Source organism: Sander lucioperca, chromosome 14, assembly GCF_008315115.2.
Source record: "Sander lucioperca isolate FBNREF2018 chromosome 14, SLUC_FBN_1.2, whole genome shotgun sequence".
Classification (NCBI taxonomy): Eukaryota; Metazoa; Chordata; class Actinopteri; order Perciformes; family Percidae; genus Sander; species Sander lucioperca.
The window spans coordinates 20,496,920-20,515,901 of NC_050186.1; the positions used below are offsets into that span (position 1 = coordinate 20,496,920).

General features: G+C 37.6%; 2 protein-coding genes across 6 annotated transcripts in view; one reads left to right on the top strand and one right to left on the bottom strand.

Annotated features, from left to right (window-relative positions):
• Window positions 1-1,001: 1,001 nt before the first annotated feature.
• Window positions 1,002-12,460, bottom strand: LOC116047141 (T-cell differentiation antigen CD6-like). 3 transcript variants are annotated; one of them, XM_031295681.1, is made up of 13 exons: window positions 12,410-12,460; window positions 11,168-11,263; window positions 9,853-10,140; window positions 7,254-7,568; window positions 5,925-6,239; window positions 5,231-5,302; window positions 4,883-5,020; window positions 4,230-4,355; window positions 3,885-4,007; window positions 3,609-3,677; window positions 2,647-2,820; window positions 1,879-1,977; window positions 1,002-1,802 (listed from the first exon to the last, which is right to left on the bottom strand). In XM_031295681.1, the coding sequence occupies exons 1-13, from the start codon at window positions 12,456-12,458 to the stop codon at window positions 1,714-1,716; spliced, it is 1,953 nt and encodes a 650-aa protein (XP_031151541.1). In that variant the 5' UTR covers window positions 12,459-12,460; the 3' UTR covers window positions 1,002-1,713. The 3 variants fall into 3 exon arrangements, with proteins under 3 accessions (XP_031151541.1, XP_031151540.1, XP_031151543.1); XM_031295680.2 differs by lacking the exon at window positions 12,410-12,460 and adding an exon at window positions 12,127-12,276; XM_031295683.2 differs by lacking the exons at window positions 3,885-4,007; window positions 12,410-12,460 and adding an exon at window positions 12,127-12,276.
• A 906-nt stretch (window positions 12,461-13,366) lies between these two features.
• The window catches only part of LOC116047142 (G1/S-specific cyclin-E2-like), a 6,166-nt gene continuing 550 nt past the window's right edge, over window positions 13,367-18,982 (top strand). Inside the window, exons 1-12 of one of the 3 annotated variants that reach the window (XM_031295684.2) lie at window positions 13,367-13,607; window positions 14,522-14,553; window positions 14,668-14,725; window positions 14,844-14,894; window positions 15,861-15,994; window positions 16,249-16,384; window positions 16,860-17,006; window positions 17,292-17,387; window positions 17,496-17,630; window positions 17,932-18,043; window positions 18,431-18,588; window positions 18,730-18,982. The exon at window positions 18,730-18,982 is cut by the window's right edge and continues 550 nt beyond it. In XM_031295684.2, the coding sequence (XP_031151544.1) occupies window positions 14,540-14,553; window positions 14,668-14,725; window positions 14,844-14,894; window positions 15,861-15,994; window positions 16,249-16,384; window positions 16,860-17,006; window positions 17,292-17,387; window positions 17,496-17,630; window positions 17,932-18,043; window positions 18,431-18,588; window positions 18,730-18,807 (1,119 nt within the window). In that variant the 5' untranslated portion in view covers window positions 13,367-13,607; window positions 14,522-14,539 and the 3' untranslated portion in view covers window positions 18,808-18,982. Of the gene's footprint in view, window positions 13,608-13,631; window positions 13,709-14,521; window positions 14,554-14,667; window positions 14,726-14,843; window positions 14,895-15,860; window positions 15,995-16,248; window positions 16,385-16,859; window positions 17,007-17,291; window positions 17,388-17,495; window positions 17,631-17,931; window positions 18,044-18,430; window positions 18,589-18,729 lie in introns of those variants that run through there. The other 2 variants (XM_031295686.2, XM_031295685.2) reach the window with 2 other exon arrangements.

The window sequence follows — 18,982 nt, forward strand, 5'->3', positions numbered from 1 at the left end:
TTCTTTGTTTCTGCACATGCATTTTAATATACAGCACATTGAGTTTACTTGTAATGAAATGTGCTAAATGTCCTTGCCTTTCTCTTGCCTTATAGCCCAACATCAGTGTCCGACTTCTCTAATGCTCTCGTGGCTGAATGAGAGCACATCACTGCAACCAGGTTCTAACATCTTGTAGAAAACCTTCCTAGAAGAGTGACCACTGTTAGAGCGGCAGAAAATTGCCCATAGTTTGAGAATGACACATTCAACCATCACATGTGGGTGTGCTGTTTGGGTGTCCACATACTTTTGGCCATGTAGTGCACATAACAATTCTAGACATTATGTTGGAACTCAATAGTTTAAAAGTACTTACATCCACAGAAAGATACATGGCAAACATTATCACATTGTTTGAATACATACTAATTGTTAAAAACTGCTATGCAAACAAATTAGTTAAAAATCTAAACAAAAAAAACCCCTGTTATGTTACATTTATCTTACAGTTGCTTCTACATTCACAGAACAACTAAACATACCTCAGCTTCTAAGTTTGATTTCACATTATACTTTTCACAACATCCAACTGCTTCTCATTTGTCTCCAGGCTTTGACTTTTTACATCTGACTGTCAGATGTCTGAGCATCATTAAATGCAACATTTAATGAGATTTCAAAACAGTTTGTGCTCACAAGTGAAAAAAAGGAAACAACTTGTTCACTATGACGGATTACCTGCAGCGAGTCAATCATCATAGCATAACACTGTGGGATGCTTAGGGCTGTAGTTTTGTTTCTCGTGCATCTGCATTCATGCTCACATGCTCACTCATTATTCCCTGCGGTCCTGTCTGAGGCTGTCAATCATGTCATCAGCTGTTCTCATCAGCTGATCTTATCTATCTAATAGCTCAGCATCACACCTACATTGTTAGCCTATCATCCTGTTGCTGCCTCTGTTTAAACATGATTCTCTCTGCCTTTAGGTTACACTATTTATATTTGTTCTCTCTGTTGCTGTCAGCTGTCATTTCAGTGCAAATCGTCGCAAATGGCAAAGTGCCTCTCCACCTCCCCATTACTGCCCGTCCTGCAGATACATCAGCCACCAGTCTGGACGACTCCATGGGGGGATTTATCTTGCTGCTGCTGAGGGCAGACATCCCTCAGTTACAAATCTCCCCTTAGAGTCTAAGAACCCAAAAGACTTTCTGTCAATACATAATTATCACATATCATCTGTTATAATAAACATTCATCTTTACTTCATTCACTCGTCTCTCCTGATTGAACTTATTATTGCGGTTCACAGGAAACAGTTTGATAAGTTGCAGGTCAAAAGTCAGTCATGAAATCTGGGTCAAAATTGGTTGTAAATTTGGTTGAAAAAGAACATTTTTAAGAACCAAGGCCACATTTAACTTATGTATCAGCATTTAAATTAATGTTGAATACTGCACACAATCAAATAGTCATTTGAATGCTGTTGAAACAATGGTAATATGTAAACTAGACTTTTTAGACACTTTTTAACCAAATTGAGCCCAGTTTTAACCTAAATGTATAGACTTATTTTAGCCTGCATGTCACCAAATGGATGCTCACTGGGTTTCCTCAGTCTAAACAGGTGTTTGGTTTTACAGTACATGTTTCCTCTCAGTACAGTTTTGCAGCTTCAGTCCCACACTGTTGGTCTCTGTGAGCTGGAGTTACCTCCTCTGGTTACTATTAGGTGCCAACGTCATCATAGTCATCCTCAGATGAAGTGTTTTGGTCGGGGCTCACAGGTGAGTAGATGGGACCGTCATCTTCATCACCTTATGATCAGACAATAACAAAGATAAGCAAATGTTATGGATCTTACTGTTGTAACATCTGTTTATTTACATTTACCTGAACTCTGCAGGTTTGTTGTTTGTCCGGAGTAAAGTTGATCTTTGCTGTAGAGGAACCTTGAAGGGTCAAAAGCAGATGACTGGCCCAGCCCAGGTTCTGTAATTTGTGAGAACAATACAACTTTATCTATCTTGTGAAAACTTTTTGAGACAGTTTCAGGTTTGCTTTCGTCTTTCATATCCTCCTACCTCTGAATCACAAGTGTGTTTATCTTGCCTCAAAGCTGCAAACACCCACAGAGTACAAAAAGTATTGATGAATCTTGTATTTAAAAAGCTAAACCCTCCCCAGCCTTACTATCATTTTCTTTGGAAAGAAAAAAGCTGCAACACCCTCTCCCAGTATCTCAAAACAATATGACAGTATTGCTACAAGTTTCACCAATTATTACTGCTACAATATTACTACTAAGGAAGGAATTGATGGTGGATTATAATCTAAAGCTTAAAGAAATAGTTTAGGTAATTCCCTTTCTTGCCATAAATCACACAAGAAGACTGATACCACTCTCATGTCTGTATGGCAAAGATGAAGCTACAGTTAGTAGCCAGTTAGCTCAGCTTAGCATATAGCTTATAGTAATTATCCCTTAATAGTATGCAGAAAGTTACTGTTTAAAACAGCTGCCAATACACACATTATAAGTGGAATTGTGAAATGTATAGCAAATATAACAGGTTTTCGTACAGTCACTTAGTGCATTTTTACAGTAACTTTACAACAAGGTCCTGGTTAAAGGGAAGCAGGTGAATGAATATGACTGACCAGGAGTGACCATGGCATAACCGTTGTTTGTGTTTTCGTAGCATTCCCCAGAGGAGGTACTGGAGGTATCAAATGAGTCCACTGAGATCTTTGACACTCTGGCATATTGAGCCTCTTCAGGGCCGCCATTACAGCTTATGAAGGCTCCCGTCACTTCATTTGTGGCTTCAGGAGCTGGAAAATGAAAATTACAATATAATATTTAGGACAAAGAATAGTTTCAAAAATAAAAAATAAATGAATTATCTCTTGTAAAAGGGATGATGTAACTCTATGGTTCAAATGACCGGGAGTTTAAAGTTTCAAATGTTTGTTGCAAGCAAATGTTATGAATGGTTATGCAAACCAGGAATTGAGTGTGCATGCATTACTATGTTTTTTTACAGATTGTACAAAATAAGATATCATTCAACTTTTTGAATAAAATAAAATAAACATTAAATGACAGCATAGAGACCAAAGATACAAAATAGGTATAATACTAGGTATTGTCGCAACTTACACTGCACTGTAACTTTTATTCTTGTATTTCATATCTGTCTTATACTATTTTAACTGTTTTTATATTTTTAATTGTTTTTAACTGCTCTTTAATGTTTTATGTAAAGCACTTTGAATTGCCTTGTTGCTGAAATGTGCTATACAAATAAAGCTGCCTTGCCTTGCCTCTGCTATAATTCAATCACAACGAAATTTGTGAAGTGTGTAATGTGCAGCTTGTTGTTTATGACAGAATAGAACCAAAACAAATCAAATCATGTAACTCAAAATACTTCCTTGTTGAATAAAGCTTAAATGTAACTTAAAATAAATATTTTGTGAAGATATGTATGTATCCAAACACTCCTACAGTGATAAATGTGTTCACAAAGTCTCATTAAAACTCTGTCGATGTTTGTTTATTATCGTGTGTATTTAGTGTAACGTCTTTGTGACAGCTTTGCAAACTAACAGTGACTCACCTTCCTCAAAGAGGCTGTCAAGACCTGAGGGCCTCAAAGGGTTCACGTCTGTTCTGTACCTCTGAGAATCTGAGAGAATTAGTTTTAATCACAAACCATCCTGCAAACATTCACTGCAAACAGCACTGATATGCACAGACTGCACACACATGCATGGCAGAGCAGCTTCAACCGCAAAATGCAGCAACACAGCGAGAGAACATCTCAAGAGGCAAAGACTGAGAAACACACAGAAATAAATACAAATGGAAATGAAAATAAAAGAACATAGCTCACTCCGAAAGGTTGTTAAAGTGACAGATGGGTCATTGCTTGGCTCATACTGCTCATAGTCTGTATCTACTGACGTGCTGTCAACACTACTAAGCTGGGTCCAAAGATACCTGGGATTGGAGGGGACTTTTTGAGACAAACACAAAAAAATGAAAAGACTTGATGAGATGTCCATATGCTTTGTACATGCAACTTTCTCACTACTGTGCACGTACAGTATATAAATAGATATATATTTGTAAGGCATAAAGAAAGAAAAGACTAAGTTGTGTTAGTATCCAAGGTATTCAATTCTGCTCACACATTTTTATTTATTTATGATATTCTTGGACATCTTCAGCCACTGACCTTCTGTCTGCAGTGGGTTGGAAGTGTTGGGAGTGATCTTGACGAGGTCGACGGCGTCTTGGTAGCTATTGTGACGATAATCAGAGGGAGGTCGTGGCCCGTTGCGAGTCTGCTGGAGCAAGAATGCTGTGGACACAATTATCAAGGTAATAGATAATTATTGCCTTTAACTGTCTGGAGTGTCTACTGTTTAAAGTTTTTTTTTCATCTTAAAAATAGAGTAAGATGTATCTATATACTGAAGAAATGGGATTAAATATACACTGTGCTTTGAAAAACTGGAATATGGTTGGAATATTTTCAGGAGGTCAGATGTCAAGTGAGATGGAGATTGTGTAGATATGTATTCTACCAACCTGGTGAATGAAATTAAAGCAAAAAACATTTGTAGAGATACATTATATTGACGAAATGTTGCACAACCTGTTTTTCATTTACTTTAATCTCACAAGTAGCACACATAATCTAGACCTGAAGTCACATAATAATCAAAACCAGAATATGATGATTCAGTTCACATATCCTGATGGCAAAAAAAAAAAGTCTTCTAGGGCTGCTTGTAAACGTAGAGCTACTAAAATCACAAACTGTTTTTTGATTTCTGTCCAAATAAAGTAGTGAGACAGTAGTGCAGACCGAAGTGCAAAACCAACCGTGTCTTTTTCTGTAATGGCAGCAGACCACCGAGTATGTAATGAGAACCACGAGGAGAAGAAGAGCCAGAGCGATGGTGCTGAGAAGCTCTGGAGATGGTAAGGGGAAGCCTGTAGCGTGACTGACTGAGGTTGCACCTTTTGGGATTGACAAAAAGAAAAAAATACACATGATTGTCATAATTTCTGCTAGTTCAAGACTCTGTGTTAGTTTCAAGGCCTTTCTGTGTATTTTAAATACTGAAACTCTTAAATAGGTGAAAGCTTTTTAAAAATAATATTTATGAACATAATGTGATAAATGGCTTTTTGAAGTAAGATTTAAAAAGAAAAAACTAAAGTATTTACCAGTTGTCAAACTGGTCATTACAGTTGCATTATCTGTGGTGGCTGTTGTGACTGCAGGAAACCCGAGGGAACCTGCACGACAAAAATATTTCAAGTTCAACACAGTCTGGATGTGAGCTGACAAATAAAGAGATGCAATTATTCACCTGTTTTATATATAAGCAGAATTAGCTCAACATGAATTTCATATTTCTACCAGAAATATATGATTCTGTTAATACTGAACAGCAGCCAGAAAATACTAAATACGCTGTTGATATTTTTGTTTTGGAGATTTCATCAACCTGGGGGTAGTTTACATTTTACAGTTCTACTGTAACATACAAAAGTTTGGTATTTCATCGGGCAAGTTATTACTAAATTAGACTACAATGGCCAACCAAAATGTACATACATTACCAGCTATTTATTTATTGACAAAAAAGTCAAATAATGACATGAGAATATTTTTTTTTTTTAATGAACTGTATTAAATGAATAAAATACAGGTTCATAGCTGCTTTTGATTCCTGTTCTGTACATTTTATAGAGTTAAAAAAATGTGATACATTTAATAATTCAGCCGAACCTGCCATTTTCTCATGTGCTGCTCCCTCTGTTATACTGTTTCTCAGCCAAGTCATTGCCAAGTCTCCTACCTATATTGTTGTTGTTGGACAAAACGTATTTCATGAACAAACACTTGTTCACTTGCCGTTACAGATGACGCCAGATGCTTTTGAGGTGCTGCACAGATGTGGTTTGTTGATGAACTCAATGCACTGCCACAGACTCAGCACGTTTGGATTGCATAGATAGAACCACAATGTCCCGTTGTTGTGGGTGAGATAAGGAAGAAACTGGGAGAATTTCAGCGGCTCGGCACCACACTGCAGCATGGAGCACACCATGGAGGCCATGTCTTTATTCCAGCAGTTATCACACACCGTACCCCAGCTGCCATTACGGTGGACCTCCACTTTACCAGAGCAGCGGTCCAGACCTCCAGTCAGTCTGACTGCTCTCATCTCTGCACATAGAAAATACAAACTGTGAAACTATTAAATGAAAAATAAATATTACATTTATATGACATTATCTGCTGTAGATTAATGTTGAGTAAATGATTCCCCTAGTTTTTTATGATATCGCCATAGAGGAAACATTGAAATTACGTCCAAATTATTAAATTTGACTAGATTTTAAATAGCATTTATTTTTCCACATTTTTTTATACAGGGGTTGGTGTGCATTGGCGGGACTTGGACTCATGACCTTAGCTAGTTAGCCACGCTAGATGGCTGTGGGATGGAAATGTCGGTCTGTCTGGGTCTGGGTCTTCTTTCCAGATTGAAATATCTCAACAACAATTGGATGGATTGCCATAAAACTCTGTACACACATTCATGTTCCCCAGAGGATGAATTCCACTGACTTTGTTCATGACTTAACTTTTCCTCTAGGGCCACGATAAGGTTAACAATTGCGGTTTTCAGTTCACGTCGCCCATCGGAATAATTATTCACTTTGGTGATCCCTTAAGGTAGTATCTAGTGCCCCCCATCAGGTCAAGATTATACATTTCTATTAATATAACATTACACCATATTACATATAATTATAATTACATTAAATATAATATGCCCAAAATACCTGCAAAACTAATAGCCCAGCCGTTTGTGTTTAGTGCTAATTAGAAAATATTAGCATGCTAACTATCTACACTAAGACGGTGAACATGGAACACATTACACCTGCTAAACATTAGCATGCTAAAAATGTCACTGTGAGCATGCTATATGCTAATGTCAGCATTTCGCTCAAAGCACCTCTGTGCTCAAGTACAGCCTCGAGCTGCTAGCATGGCTGTAGACCCTTGTTTTTGTCGAGCTTTGAACTTAAACAAAATTAAGTTTTCTTTTCTTTTTTTGACAAGTTTCCCGGGCCGGTTACTATCTCTATTTCTTTCACGCTCAACGTTCTCATTTTCTTCTGTCTGTTTCCGAACAGCTATTTTTCTGTGTGTAAGAATTTGTGCTGTGACCTGAGCATACGACCCCAGCATCCTCTTTGTGTCCGCAGTCGGGCTCGTCCTGTGCGGCCTCACAGGCCCACAGGTTCTCCTCTCTGCCGGTACAGTTCAGCTCGTCTAGGTGAACGGGTCCTCTGCCCGGGGGGAAAAAGCCGCCCTGTCCCGTCACACTGAGGGCGTAACCGCAGCCGAGCTGGGCACACACCACGTCTGCATCCCGCAGGTCCCACTGGTCGTCACACACGGTGCCCCACCTCCCTTTTCTCCACAGCTCTACCCGTCCGGCACAGCGGTCTGACCCTCCTGCCAGCCGCACAGCCTGGTGGCCTGCAGGACATCATGATATGCGGTAAATTTTTGGCACTGTTTATGATAAGGGGCAGAGATAGCCTGGAAAATAGTTTTATGGCAGTTTATTTGATAATATTTACAGTAATTGACTATTGAAGAGATGCATTCATTTCAGTCTTTGCTAATTAGTAAATGTATCAATCTTTTATCAGCTCAAACTAAAATAGAATTGATAATCAGTGTAGGAATAGATAATAATAATAATAATAATAATAATAATAAAAGATAAATTATTGTGCACCATCTGCATTATAATACCATCTGACTAGCCCGGTAACCTAGAAAGGCTGGATTATATAATATATATACACATACAGTGGCAAGAAAAAGTATGTGAACCTTTTTGGAATTTCATGGTTTTCTGAATAAATATGTCATAAAATGTGATCTGATCTTCATCTAAGTCAAGGGTATTGACAAACATAATGTGTCTAAAATAATCACACAAACAAATTCTGATCTTTGATGTCTTTATTGAACACACTCATTCAACATTCAAAATGGCAGTGGAAAAAGTAAGTGAACCCTTAGAATTATTATGGGAATTCATCTTCCCCTCAATGATTCCAAGCTGCCCAGGTCCTGATGCAGCAAAGCAGGCCCAAATCATGATGTTTCCTCCACTATACTTTACGGTTGGGATGATGTTTTCATGATGATATGCCATGCCCCTTCTACGCCAGATGTAGTGCTGTGTGTTTTTATCAAATAGTTCAATCTTAGTTTCATCAATCCACAAAACATGTTGCCAATACCGCTGTGGAGTGTCAATGTGCTCTTTTGCAAACTTTAGGCGTGCAGCAATGTTCTTTTTAGTAAGCAGTGGTTTCCTTCGTGGTGTCCTGCCGTAGATACCCTGCTTGTTCAATGTTTTACGTATTGTAGACTCATGAACAGAGATGTTAGCCAGTTCCAATGATGCCTTCAAATCTTTGGCTGTCATTCGGGATTGTTTCTTGACCTCATTGATGAGTCTTCGTTGTGCTCTTGGTGTCATTTTGACTGGGCGCCAATCAACAATTCTTGATCGTAGATCCTCTGAAAGCTCTTTTTGGCGAGGCATGGCTCACATAAGCGTGTTCTTGTGCAGAGAAAACTCCAAAAGTTTGAGGGGTTTTTATCAGTCAAAGTAGCTGTAGTCCACACCTCAAAACTCATTATCTTAATGAGACTCCAGGTGTGCTAAAACCTGACTCCATTTAGCTTTTTTGAGGTCATTAACTCAAGGGATCACATACCTTTTCCACAAGCACTATGAGGTTTTTTTAGTTCTCAATAAAGATATGAAAGATAAAAAAAATGTTGTGTGATTATTTTAGACACATTTTATGTGTCAATACCCTTGACTTAGATGAAGATCAGATCACATTTTATGACAAATTTATTCAGAAAACCATGAAATTCCAAAAGGTTCACATACTTTTTCTTGCCACTGTATATATTTTATATAAATACAATATGTATTCAAAGTTGTGTTGTTATGTCTAGGGCCATCAGGTCTTATCTCTAGAAGTACACTTATCTCTCTTGCAGTGGTAAAAGAAGTACTCAGCTTTTTAAAGAACAAAAAAAACAAGTAGCAATACTACAATGTAAAAAAGAATGTGTTACAAATAAAAGTCATGCATTCAGTACATCGAAAACGCCTATACTTATATAGAGATATAATCAGGGGTGTCTTAAGCATCACTAATGTTGCAGATGGTAAAGGGGGTAATTTTGTATTTTTTATTGCACTTTTTTGGTAGTTTAATACATATTAATACCTCATAATGTATTAATTGATTTAGATGTATTAATAATCTGAATCTGTAATTTATGTTTTTTTTTAATAAATGTAGTGGAGTTAAAAAGTACAAAATGTAGTGGAGTAGAAATATAAAGAAGCATAAAATGGAAATACTCCAGTAAAGTATCTCAAAATTGTACATAAGTACAGTACTTGAGTAAATGTACTTTCTCACCATTGTTCTATTATAGGAGGAGCTGCTGTCTGTTTGTCTTAATCATTGCCATTGCGTCTGTCATGTTATACAGCCAACTTTGTGTTTCTTATTGTGTTTTGTTTGTTAAAAAGAAAAAAAGCTGGAAAATATAAATAAAATATGCAATAATAGAGAAAGAAAACTTTTAAAAATATATATAGGCCCACATAGCTGAATTTACAAGTAATTAACAATACTTTGATAAGGGAAATAAAAACTGGATTTCTTTGAATCCCAATCCTATCATCAGTAGAAGACATTGGAGACAACCTTACCACAAACAGCTTCAGCAATCCCAGTGCAGTTACCTCCCGCACTCTGTGAACAGTTCCGCAAACGACCATCTTGGTACACACAGTCGTGAAAGCAGGCGGTAGGCCTATCGGGAGGTGAGCTGGTTTTATTCACATGATAGACGCTGCCACAGTCGAGATCCTGACACATCTGTTCAACCAACATATCTGTAGATTCTGCTGATAAAGCCACCACATCACCGCTCCTGTTTCCAGGCATCCTGAGCGTGAAGCTGCATTTACCAGAGAGTTTGTGGACGTATGGGTCACCTGAGGACACACAGAAACAGAAAATGATTTATGTGGTGATTGTTCCCAGACCTGCAATTCCAGTGAAACTTAAAAGCAATAGTATCAATTCCTGTTGATGATTCTTGTCACGATCTCAATACTTTCTGACTTCTCTCCCCCGTCTGTGTTTTGCTGAAGTAAATCTTTAAAATGTGTCACAGATATATAGTTTCATTTTTTTGAAGCTCAGTTATTTCCCAAAACAGCTGGGCACTATAACTTCTAGAAAACGTTACTCAAACAGAAGGAAATAGTGCATTTGGACTATTTTCTATTGCAGATTGATACACATTTGGTAATCTAGTGAGTATTTACAGCACCAGGACTTTGCATGTGGGATTGAGACAAAACAAACAAGTGATCGTGTTGTTACTTTCACACATCTATACAGGCCAGCTAACAAACCACATCAAACACATTTAACCACATTTGATCTAGTATTACTCGCTTCAAGAGTAACCACTTGACCAAGAGTCAGATCTTTATGTTTAAGCACATGGATCAGAGCAGTGTGGGTGAAAGGAGACCACATCATCAATACATGATCTGCCATGTTTAATCCTCCATATGTAAAACTTTTATATTCTACCAGAAGATAAAATATTTGCCTCTGACTGCTTTTAAAAACAACTTTGTCTTTTCCTGTGTATGACGGAGATGTTTCTGGGACAAAACTGCCTTACTGAGGGTGCAGTTGAGCAAAAAGCCGCACAGAAACAAACGGCAAAGGTTGCACCAGAGTCTGCGTGGGAGAATGCTTTGCTAGCTCACCGTTTGATTTGCACCTGCAAAATTCACAAAGATATGTTTCACAAGCAGGTCACCCCACATCCTGTGTCAATAAAATCAAGGATATTTATACTGTATGTTCTCTGCATAGAGTTTATTCTGGTTCTGGACAGAAAGTAGTGTAACATATCTGGTATTACTGTGTGTTTGTGTAAAAGAGAGAGAGAAAGATTATCTTCCTGAATAATACATTTGCACTGCAGACAATGTAACTTACTGTTGAGTTCCTCTTGTTTTCTCCCTCTTGTATTATTTTCTTCTGCTTTCCTCTGGACATACGTTGGGCCTGTTTGAGTGGATGAGTTTTGCAAAGCTGAAATGAAGATGGGGAATAAACTCATTACTCCCACTATCAGGAACAGTGCAGCATCAAGTGTATATAACCTACTCACCAACACACCACATCAAACTCATACCACAGGACTTTTGAAGAGTAACCAACTGTCTGACCTTTTCGTTTCAGCACTTGGATGGAGTGCAGTGTGGGTGTGTAGATCAGAGACCACCAATAACGTATTTAGTTATCCACATTCTACACTTCACATCGTATTTATCTTAATGTTTTTTACTCCTATGTGACTGAATCAGCCGAAACATGAATTTAAAAAATGTAAGATTAAAAATTAAATATAAAACATTGAAATGTAAGCAAATGTGCGTTATCTGCTTTTCATCCAGAATTATATTTCTCTATTTTCATCTACATGATTACTTTTAACCTCCACACCATCTAATTACATTTGAATTTTCTTCAAGATATCTTTCTTTGAGGAAAATGATTTTCCAAATGAAAATGATGCACTTGTAAACTTCAGACCTACAAAACAGAAACAAGAGCAAATATAACCGGACCAAAAGCCGCTTTAGATTTATGTAAAATAAAAATAAAAAGCTTCTGTGTTTTTTTCTGAAATACATTGAATAAGGTTTAGCCAACTTCAGGATCCATTTGTCAAGATTTACCACTTTAGTATGTAGTTTGTTTCTTTGTCCATGTTAAATGTGCTGTGATACTCACTCTTCTTTTGATTAATAGCACATAGAAATAGTAAAATACCAGATTCCAATACCATTTCCCTTCACTGACAACAACGATTTAACATAACTTACAGCTAAATTGATATTTTGTAAACATATTTTAGATATTCAGTTTATATATAAAACAATATACATTACCATGACAAATACAGCTCAGTTGGACAATTAAAATGCATTTCACCAGCTCCATGTTGTAAAAAAAAAAGGGGAAACAGCCTCTATTGTCTCTAATCAAACTGTGTTATTTAGAACATTTACTGTCTGTATGCACTAAGTGTGGCTTCCTCTACCGTTATATATCTCTATGACAGAACTTCCCATTTACCACAGTGCATCATGGCAGGAAGTGAAACCTGTGCTTTTGTCACTGATAGATGTATGATGCTGAAACTCATCAGAATAATTTTGTATTAATAATTACCTTGTTTTGTCTTTGATATGGACATTACATTTAGACTTGTAGTTATCATGGACAAAATAGCAATGTATTAAATTAACAACATGTAGACCTAACTGAAGGTCTAAAAGGGTTAATAAATTCAAGTCATATAGTATCACAATGTATGCATTACAATGCCGTTCAATTGCTGCTGTTATATTGAGATTAGAGTACAGCATTTATAGTTATAATTATGTTAAAATTACGAAGGTTACATACAATCAATTGAATATAATGCTAAATGTTTAAGATATGTTTAATAATAATAAAATAAATGTTATGGACAAAATATGTGATGTGATGTCATGTTAAGAGTCATGCAATCATAGGATATAAGTAAAATAAATAGTTTGACTTAAGCTGCAAAAGGGTCTCACATACTGTCAAGCACGACTTAAAACTTAATTTTACCAGAGGAGGGCGACATTACTCCTGCGTTGGCGCACGTTCCAGCCTAAATGTTCAGTATTGTCTTAGTAAAACCTAATATTGACTAGGCTATAAGTAACATATTGTTATATGTAAGGGCCCAAGCACCGACCACGTCGTTCCCCGAAGGCCCCTATTGAAATAAATAGGATTATTATTAGGGCCCGAGCACGAACTAACTGTGGCGAGCTCTGACAGCTCTGACAGCTGCCTGCTTTGTTTACATCATGGTCCAAGAGCACGCGCTCAACTTAACTCGCTCTCCTATTGGCTGTCCGGTTCTATAGCTCCGCCCACCACCGGCTATCCGGAAATACAACCGTAAGAATGACGACGTTAATTTAAGATTTATGTAATTTTTAGACCTTTCTATAACAATTAAGCCTCAAAAGTACTAACAACACACATCTGATTTTAGTAAAGACCATTCAGCTTTAAAATAAATGACTGTATCTCTATTTATTTTTAAGTTTAGCTAGTTCATTTAGTTCGCGTTATGGTTATGGTTAAAGAACAAAGTCGATCCATCGAAACGTTAAGGTGATTGAAAGTAAAACAAAGGGAATAAATAAAACAACGGGAACACATCGAGCTAACTAGTTAAGGTTACTCGCCTTTTGGTTAAATGTGAACCTTTTCTAAGCTCCGGTTGGGAGTATTTTATACACATGCGCAATGTGCCGCAAATGCTAATTTGTTGGCGCGAGCGCCAACTGGAAACAAGTTTAATTTGGGCTCGGAACCAGGGAGGGTAAGCTGCAAACATTAGTCCTCCCGTAGAGTTAGCTTGTGTCTTTAGCTAAGTAGTTTACTTTTACAGTTCTGAATCATTCCCAAGTAAGTCAGGTGGAGGTGTGTAATCTTATGCTCCAAATGCAGCAGCAGTTTGTTTGTTATTTTGCTGATATGTTTGTAAACGCGGTCGATGTCGAGCTTGCGTTGTTTGTGTTTAGCAAGCTAGCGTCAAAGTTAGCTAACACTAGCTAGATAAAGTGGTCTGTTTGACAGTAATGACTGTTTTAGGTACTTCTGGAGAAGGCAGTTTGCAGCTTTTGAGTTCTTGCACTCTGTTCCTTGTCCGGTCACCGGATGATAATGCATCTCTGAATCATGATTAAACGAACTGATCATGGCACAGAAATTATATTAGGAACCATAACTGTTTGAAAGTTTAATCCTTGGTGATCGTATGGTTTTCGGTTAACGTTAGTGTTGAATTCAAACCATTTTGTCAGTGGTATTTGGCTCAAAATGTCCTCCCTGGGCCTTGGTGTTGTTAGAGCAGTTGTAGCATTTGGGGGGGCTTTCACTGCATGTCTCTTTGTGCTGTTCACGGTCGTTTTGTCTCATGCAACTGCAGGATCTTTAGGCCATACAGTTATATCGTGATGTAGATTAAAGTTTAAGCAGCAACGTCTTGTTTCGCGGGCGGTGGCTGCAGAGTCAGTGTGGGTCATTTTACGTTACGCGCTCATTAGTAATGTTGGCGCGTATGATAAGGTCTAATTCCTGAAACAATGTGTGTTTATCGGTCTTGGTTTTGAATGGAAGTATGTTTTGTGCAAGATAGCTCCAGCTGGTTACCGTTTCCACCTGAGGACTAACGTTTTGGTTTTGTTGTTGACAAACACTAAATTTGCTTCTAAATTGTTTTGTTTTTTACAGACCGAAGTAGTTACAACCATGTCTAGACGAAGGTAATTACCTCTTTTGTTGCTATATGAATTATTACTGTATCTTGATTTGTTGTTGCTCCTTTGTCAAATATCAAGCTCCATGTTGAGTTCAGTTTGATTATTTTTTTTTTGCAGTGGTCGCCTGCTGAAAAGAACTGAAAATGCTCCAGGGCCGAAAGGCAAAGTAACTAAGGTAACAAACCATTCATTTAGGAGGATACAGTACAACTTTAATCAGTGATTTTATATGTAGACAATCATATACTAGCTAGATGGTCTGACATACAACTTATAGAAACTTTTCTTTTCAGCAAAGCAACAGAAAAAAGATTCAGCCCCTGTCAAAGCTGCAGTGTGAGCAGGTATGTTCCTTTCTTATCTTAATTAGGTCAGATCATTAGATTCAACTTTATTGTCTTTGTACAGAGTTCAGGTGCTGAGAGAAATCCAGTTTAGCAACGAACCAAATGTGCACTAAGCAGTAATGTACAGAGTATACAGTACACAGAATATATATATATATACACACACACACACACACACACACACACACACACTTTATTTAATCAGGAAATCCCACTGAGATCAAGATCTCATTTGCAAGTGAGACCTGAGTACAAAGGGAAATATCAAACAAAAATACAATCAAAATGAAAATAAAAAAAGATTTCAATATCAAGACAAGTAGACAGCAGTCTGCAGGCATAATTGGAGAAAAAATTATAAAATGATTTCATACAAATAAGTTAAGAATGAAAATAACAGGAGTATGAATACCCTTAGTACAGTAAATACAGTATGAACATAGTAATCAGTGCAGGTATAAGTATAGAACATATAGTGTAAGAGTGTACAAAAATACTACAGTATACTGTTATATACAGAACAAACAGCTGGGGGTATGATATGAATACGGTGTATATGCTATAGATCTGATATGTACATTGAGACAGTGGTATAAATATGAATACTCTTTAGGACAGTAGTATTATGTGAGAGTGTAGCCAAGTCCGTTGATGACTAAATAAACTTGTGCACTTTAAGTATAATAAGGAGCAAAGTGTACCAGCGGAAATTCATAGAACCAAAATAATAGTCAAAGAATAATGTCACAAAGAGCCAAAGCCCTCTAACCCACCACCCCCAAAACTCCAACTTGTGTCATCTCATTGAGCTATATGACCACCCCTCAGGTCAAGAGAAAGCAAAAAGAAAAACATGTCCCTCATTTTCAAGTTTAAAATCAACACAACAGAAATATCTTGTCTTGTTAATAGCTCTTAGTTTACAAACGCGTATGTTGCATTAAGTTCTCATTTCCATTTCAGAACCAGCTGATACTTGAAGGAGCTGCCAAGCCTTGTGTTCTCGAGACTTTTGAGAAGGGAGTCGGGGTCGACTGTGATGCAGTTCTCACATCCCCATCTTCCTTGATTCGGCCGTCACCTTTGCCTCATCTTGGGTGATTGTCAATTATTATTCAGCCATGGTTTGACCCAGAATTATCTCCTGCGGATATCCTCTGCCAGACAGTTTAATGTAGTCATCCAAAACCCAAATGTATTCAATTTACTGTAATTAAGACCAAGAAAAACACCAGAATTCTTACATTTAAAAAAAGTTGAACAATCAAATGAAGTCAAGTAGTTGCTGATTAATTTCCATCTGATTGATTATTGACTAATTGTTGCAGCTCTATTTGTCTGCATGTTACAGATGGGGATCTCCTGAAGATGTGTGGTTGAAGATGGTCGGCAGGGAGCAGAATTACAGACACAGCAAGAGCTTCATGCAGAAACACCCGACAATACAACCCAGAATGAGATCCATTCTCCTCGACTGGTTAATTGAGGTGCGTCTCATTGAAAAAAACATTTGTTTCATTCATACATTCATCTTTGCTTTTCGATTTAACATCTTTGAGATTTCTGTGTATTGTTGATGACTTTACAATGTTGTGTGTGTGTGTGTGAAGTAGTAGCAGTTTAAAAATAATTTTTAGGGTCACAATGTTGTAAATGCATAAATAGCAATGTACAAACTTCTAACCAAATTAGCTGTATTTCCTGTTTAACCTATATCATCCATGAGGTTTTAGGTAATTGGCACAAGCCCTGTTTGTTATCTTAACGCTAAATTCAATTGAAACATCAGGCTGCTAAAACATTTTCTCAGCTTTTCCAGTTCAATGAACAAAAAAAAAAAATGGAAAACTGAGAAAATATTACTATAAAGCAATGTAATCACTTAGTTTTAGATCCCTCATCAATAAAAAAAAAAAAAAAAAAAGGTGTACCAACTATTTTATTTGTCATTGATTTAACCAGGTGAGTGAGGCCTATACTCTTCACCGGCAGACGTTCTATTTGGCTCAGGACTACTTCGACCGGTTCATGTTAACGCAGAACAACATTGAAAAGGGCATGCTGCAGCTCATTGGGATAACTTGTCTTTTTATAGCAGCAAAGATGGAGGTAAGGAACAAAGGGATGGATCAGGTCTCATTTTTCCCAAATCATTCAAACTAAATTAAAGTGTGCAGCACTGTGAGAACCCAACTTGCACTTAAACAACACGTCTTAACATACTTTCATTTTGCCTTTTTGGTGCAAAATGCCCAGCAGCCAGTTGAGAAACCTTTTTTTTAATATTTGGGTGTTTAACAAGCTCATTGATCCTGAGGTATTTCATTTGCTTGATGGCAACAGTGCACACAGTCACATTTCTAATGGATATGGTGCTACATTCTTTCCTTGTAGGAAGCATCTCCTCCGAAGCTCTCACAGATGGCTTATATGACTGCGGGAACCTACTATGAAGAAGAGATCATTCAAATGGAGATAATCATTTTGAAGGTAATATTACAGTACAAGTGCAGCCATGTTTTGACTCATTATTCTTAATAAATAATCAATAAGAAGGCTTTGATTTTCACATAATTATACTTGACATATGTTATACAGGCATTGCATTGGAACCTTTGTCCTGAAACAGCCGTGTCTTGGCTGAAGCTTTACTTCCAGATGGCATCGATGAACAGCGACTCTGACCTGCTGCAGCCACAGTTTCCACAGGAGGCTTATGTAAAAATGGCACTTGTAGGTGTTTGGACGGGATTTGTCTTTTTAAGCTTAAATACTGGCACAAACCAAAAACCTTCTGACATAGTCACAACAAATAATATTTCACAAAGGGCTTTTCTGTCAGGGCTGTTTTACTGGATTTCATTCTGTTGTAAGACCTTACTACTATGGCATCACTGGTAACCTACTGTATGAGAGCTTTTTTCTCATCTTTCTATATCCACTCATACCAAAGTAAACAAAAGTGTCCGTATCTATCTATAAGTCTGGTGTATGACTAAGGCTGTTTGTCTTCTGTCTTTTTTACTTTTTCCAGCTTTTAGACCTGTGTATCCTCAACATAAACTCTCTGGACTTCGAGTATTGCGTGTTGGCTGCCTCAGTCCTGAGCCATTTCATTGGACTTAAAACAGCTGAAAAGGTTTCAGGTAAGATTTGGGATTATTACGATTATAATGTAGATACAAATTAGACAATCTGTCAAATGCAGAGTATTAAGCCTGATGGGATGGAAATTGGACCAGAAAGTGCTGAGTCACTTATGTATTATGGTGTTTATGTAAGTCAATCAAAAAAAATCTCAAGATTTGATTCTTGAACTGCGAGAAGTGTATACAATTCTTTGTCACATCACAGTAATGTATTGTGTGTGTGTGTGCGCTCCAACTATTGATTGCACAAATGCAGCTGTAAAACTGATACAACTAGATCAACATACTGGTTGAGCTGTCATGGGCTGAACTGCAGTGTCACCCACAGCAAGATGATGTCTTTCGTGTAAACATGTTTTTTTTGTTTGTTTTTTTTGTGCTCAGGTCTGTCGAAAGACATCATCCAGCTGTGTGTGAACTGGATGGCCCCCTTTGTGGAGTCGGTGGGCTTATTTGGCAGAGCGACGCTGAGGGATTTTGTTGGGATAAAGAAAGAAGACAGACACAACATCCAGACGCACACAGACTATCTGACCATGCTGGTTTGTATTTTCTTCTTCTACTTGTACTGAACCGTTAGCTATACCGTTTGGAATTAATTTATTATGGCATGGCATACTTATTCAATATTTGTTGATGCTGCCATTTCATTGGTTCCTGACTTTCAACATGTCTTATTTTAGGAGGACGTCAGTCAAAAGGAGGTGAACAGACAGTTCCTCACTCCTCCCAACAGCACAGAGAAAACCTGCACACGCTGAACCACAAGAGGAAGACTCTGAGGTGAATGTGAACAAAGAAGACAATGGGTTAAGGTCCCACTTAAGACTTGAGTCTTATTTACTGGAATGGGTGCCTAACCAGTGGGGGGGGAGGAGACTTCTGTTGACTGGAATACGGAGTTTGTACAGTATGGGATTTTATGTCATGCCTGCT

Bases quoted from the DNA above. Each gene is read 5' to 3' on its own strand.
- LOC116047141 (XM_031295680.2), bottom strand. From the start codon at position 12,178: ATGGAGCTGGTGAAATGCATTTTAATTGTCCAACTGAGCTGTATTTGT. The intron at 10,141-11,167 runs GTAAGTTACATT...GTGTGTCCTCAG, and splicing joins AAAACAAGAGGAACTCAACA to GTGACCCATACGTCCACAAA. The intron at 2,821-3,608 runs GTGAGTCACTGT...TTCATTTTCCAG, and splicing joins TGACAGCCTCTTTGAGGAAG to CTCCTGAAGCCACAAATGAA.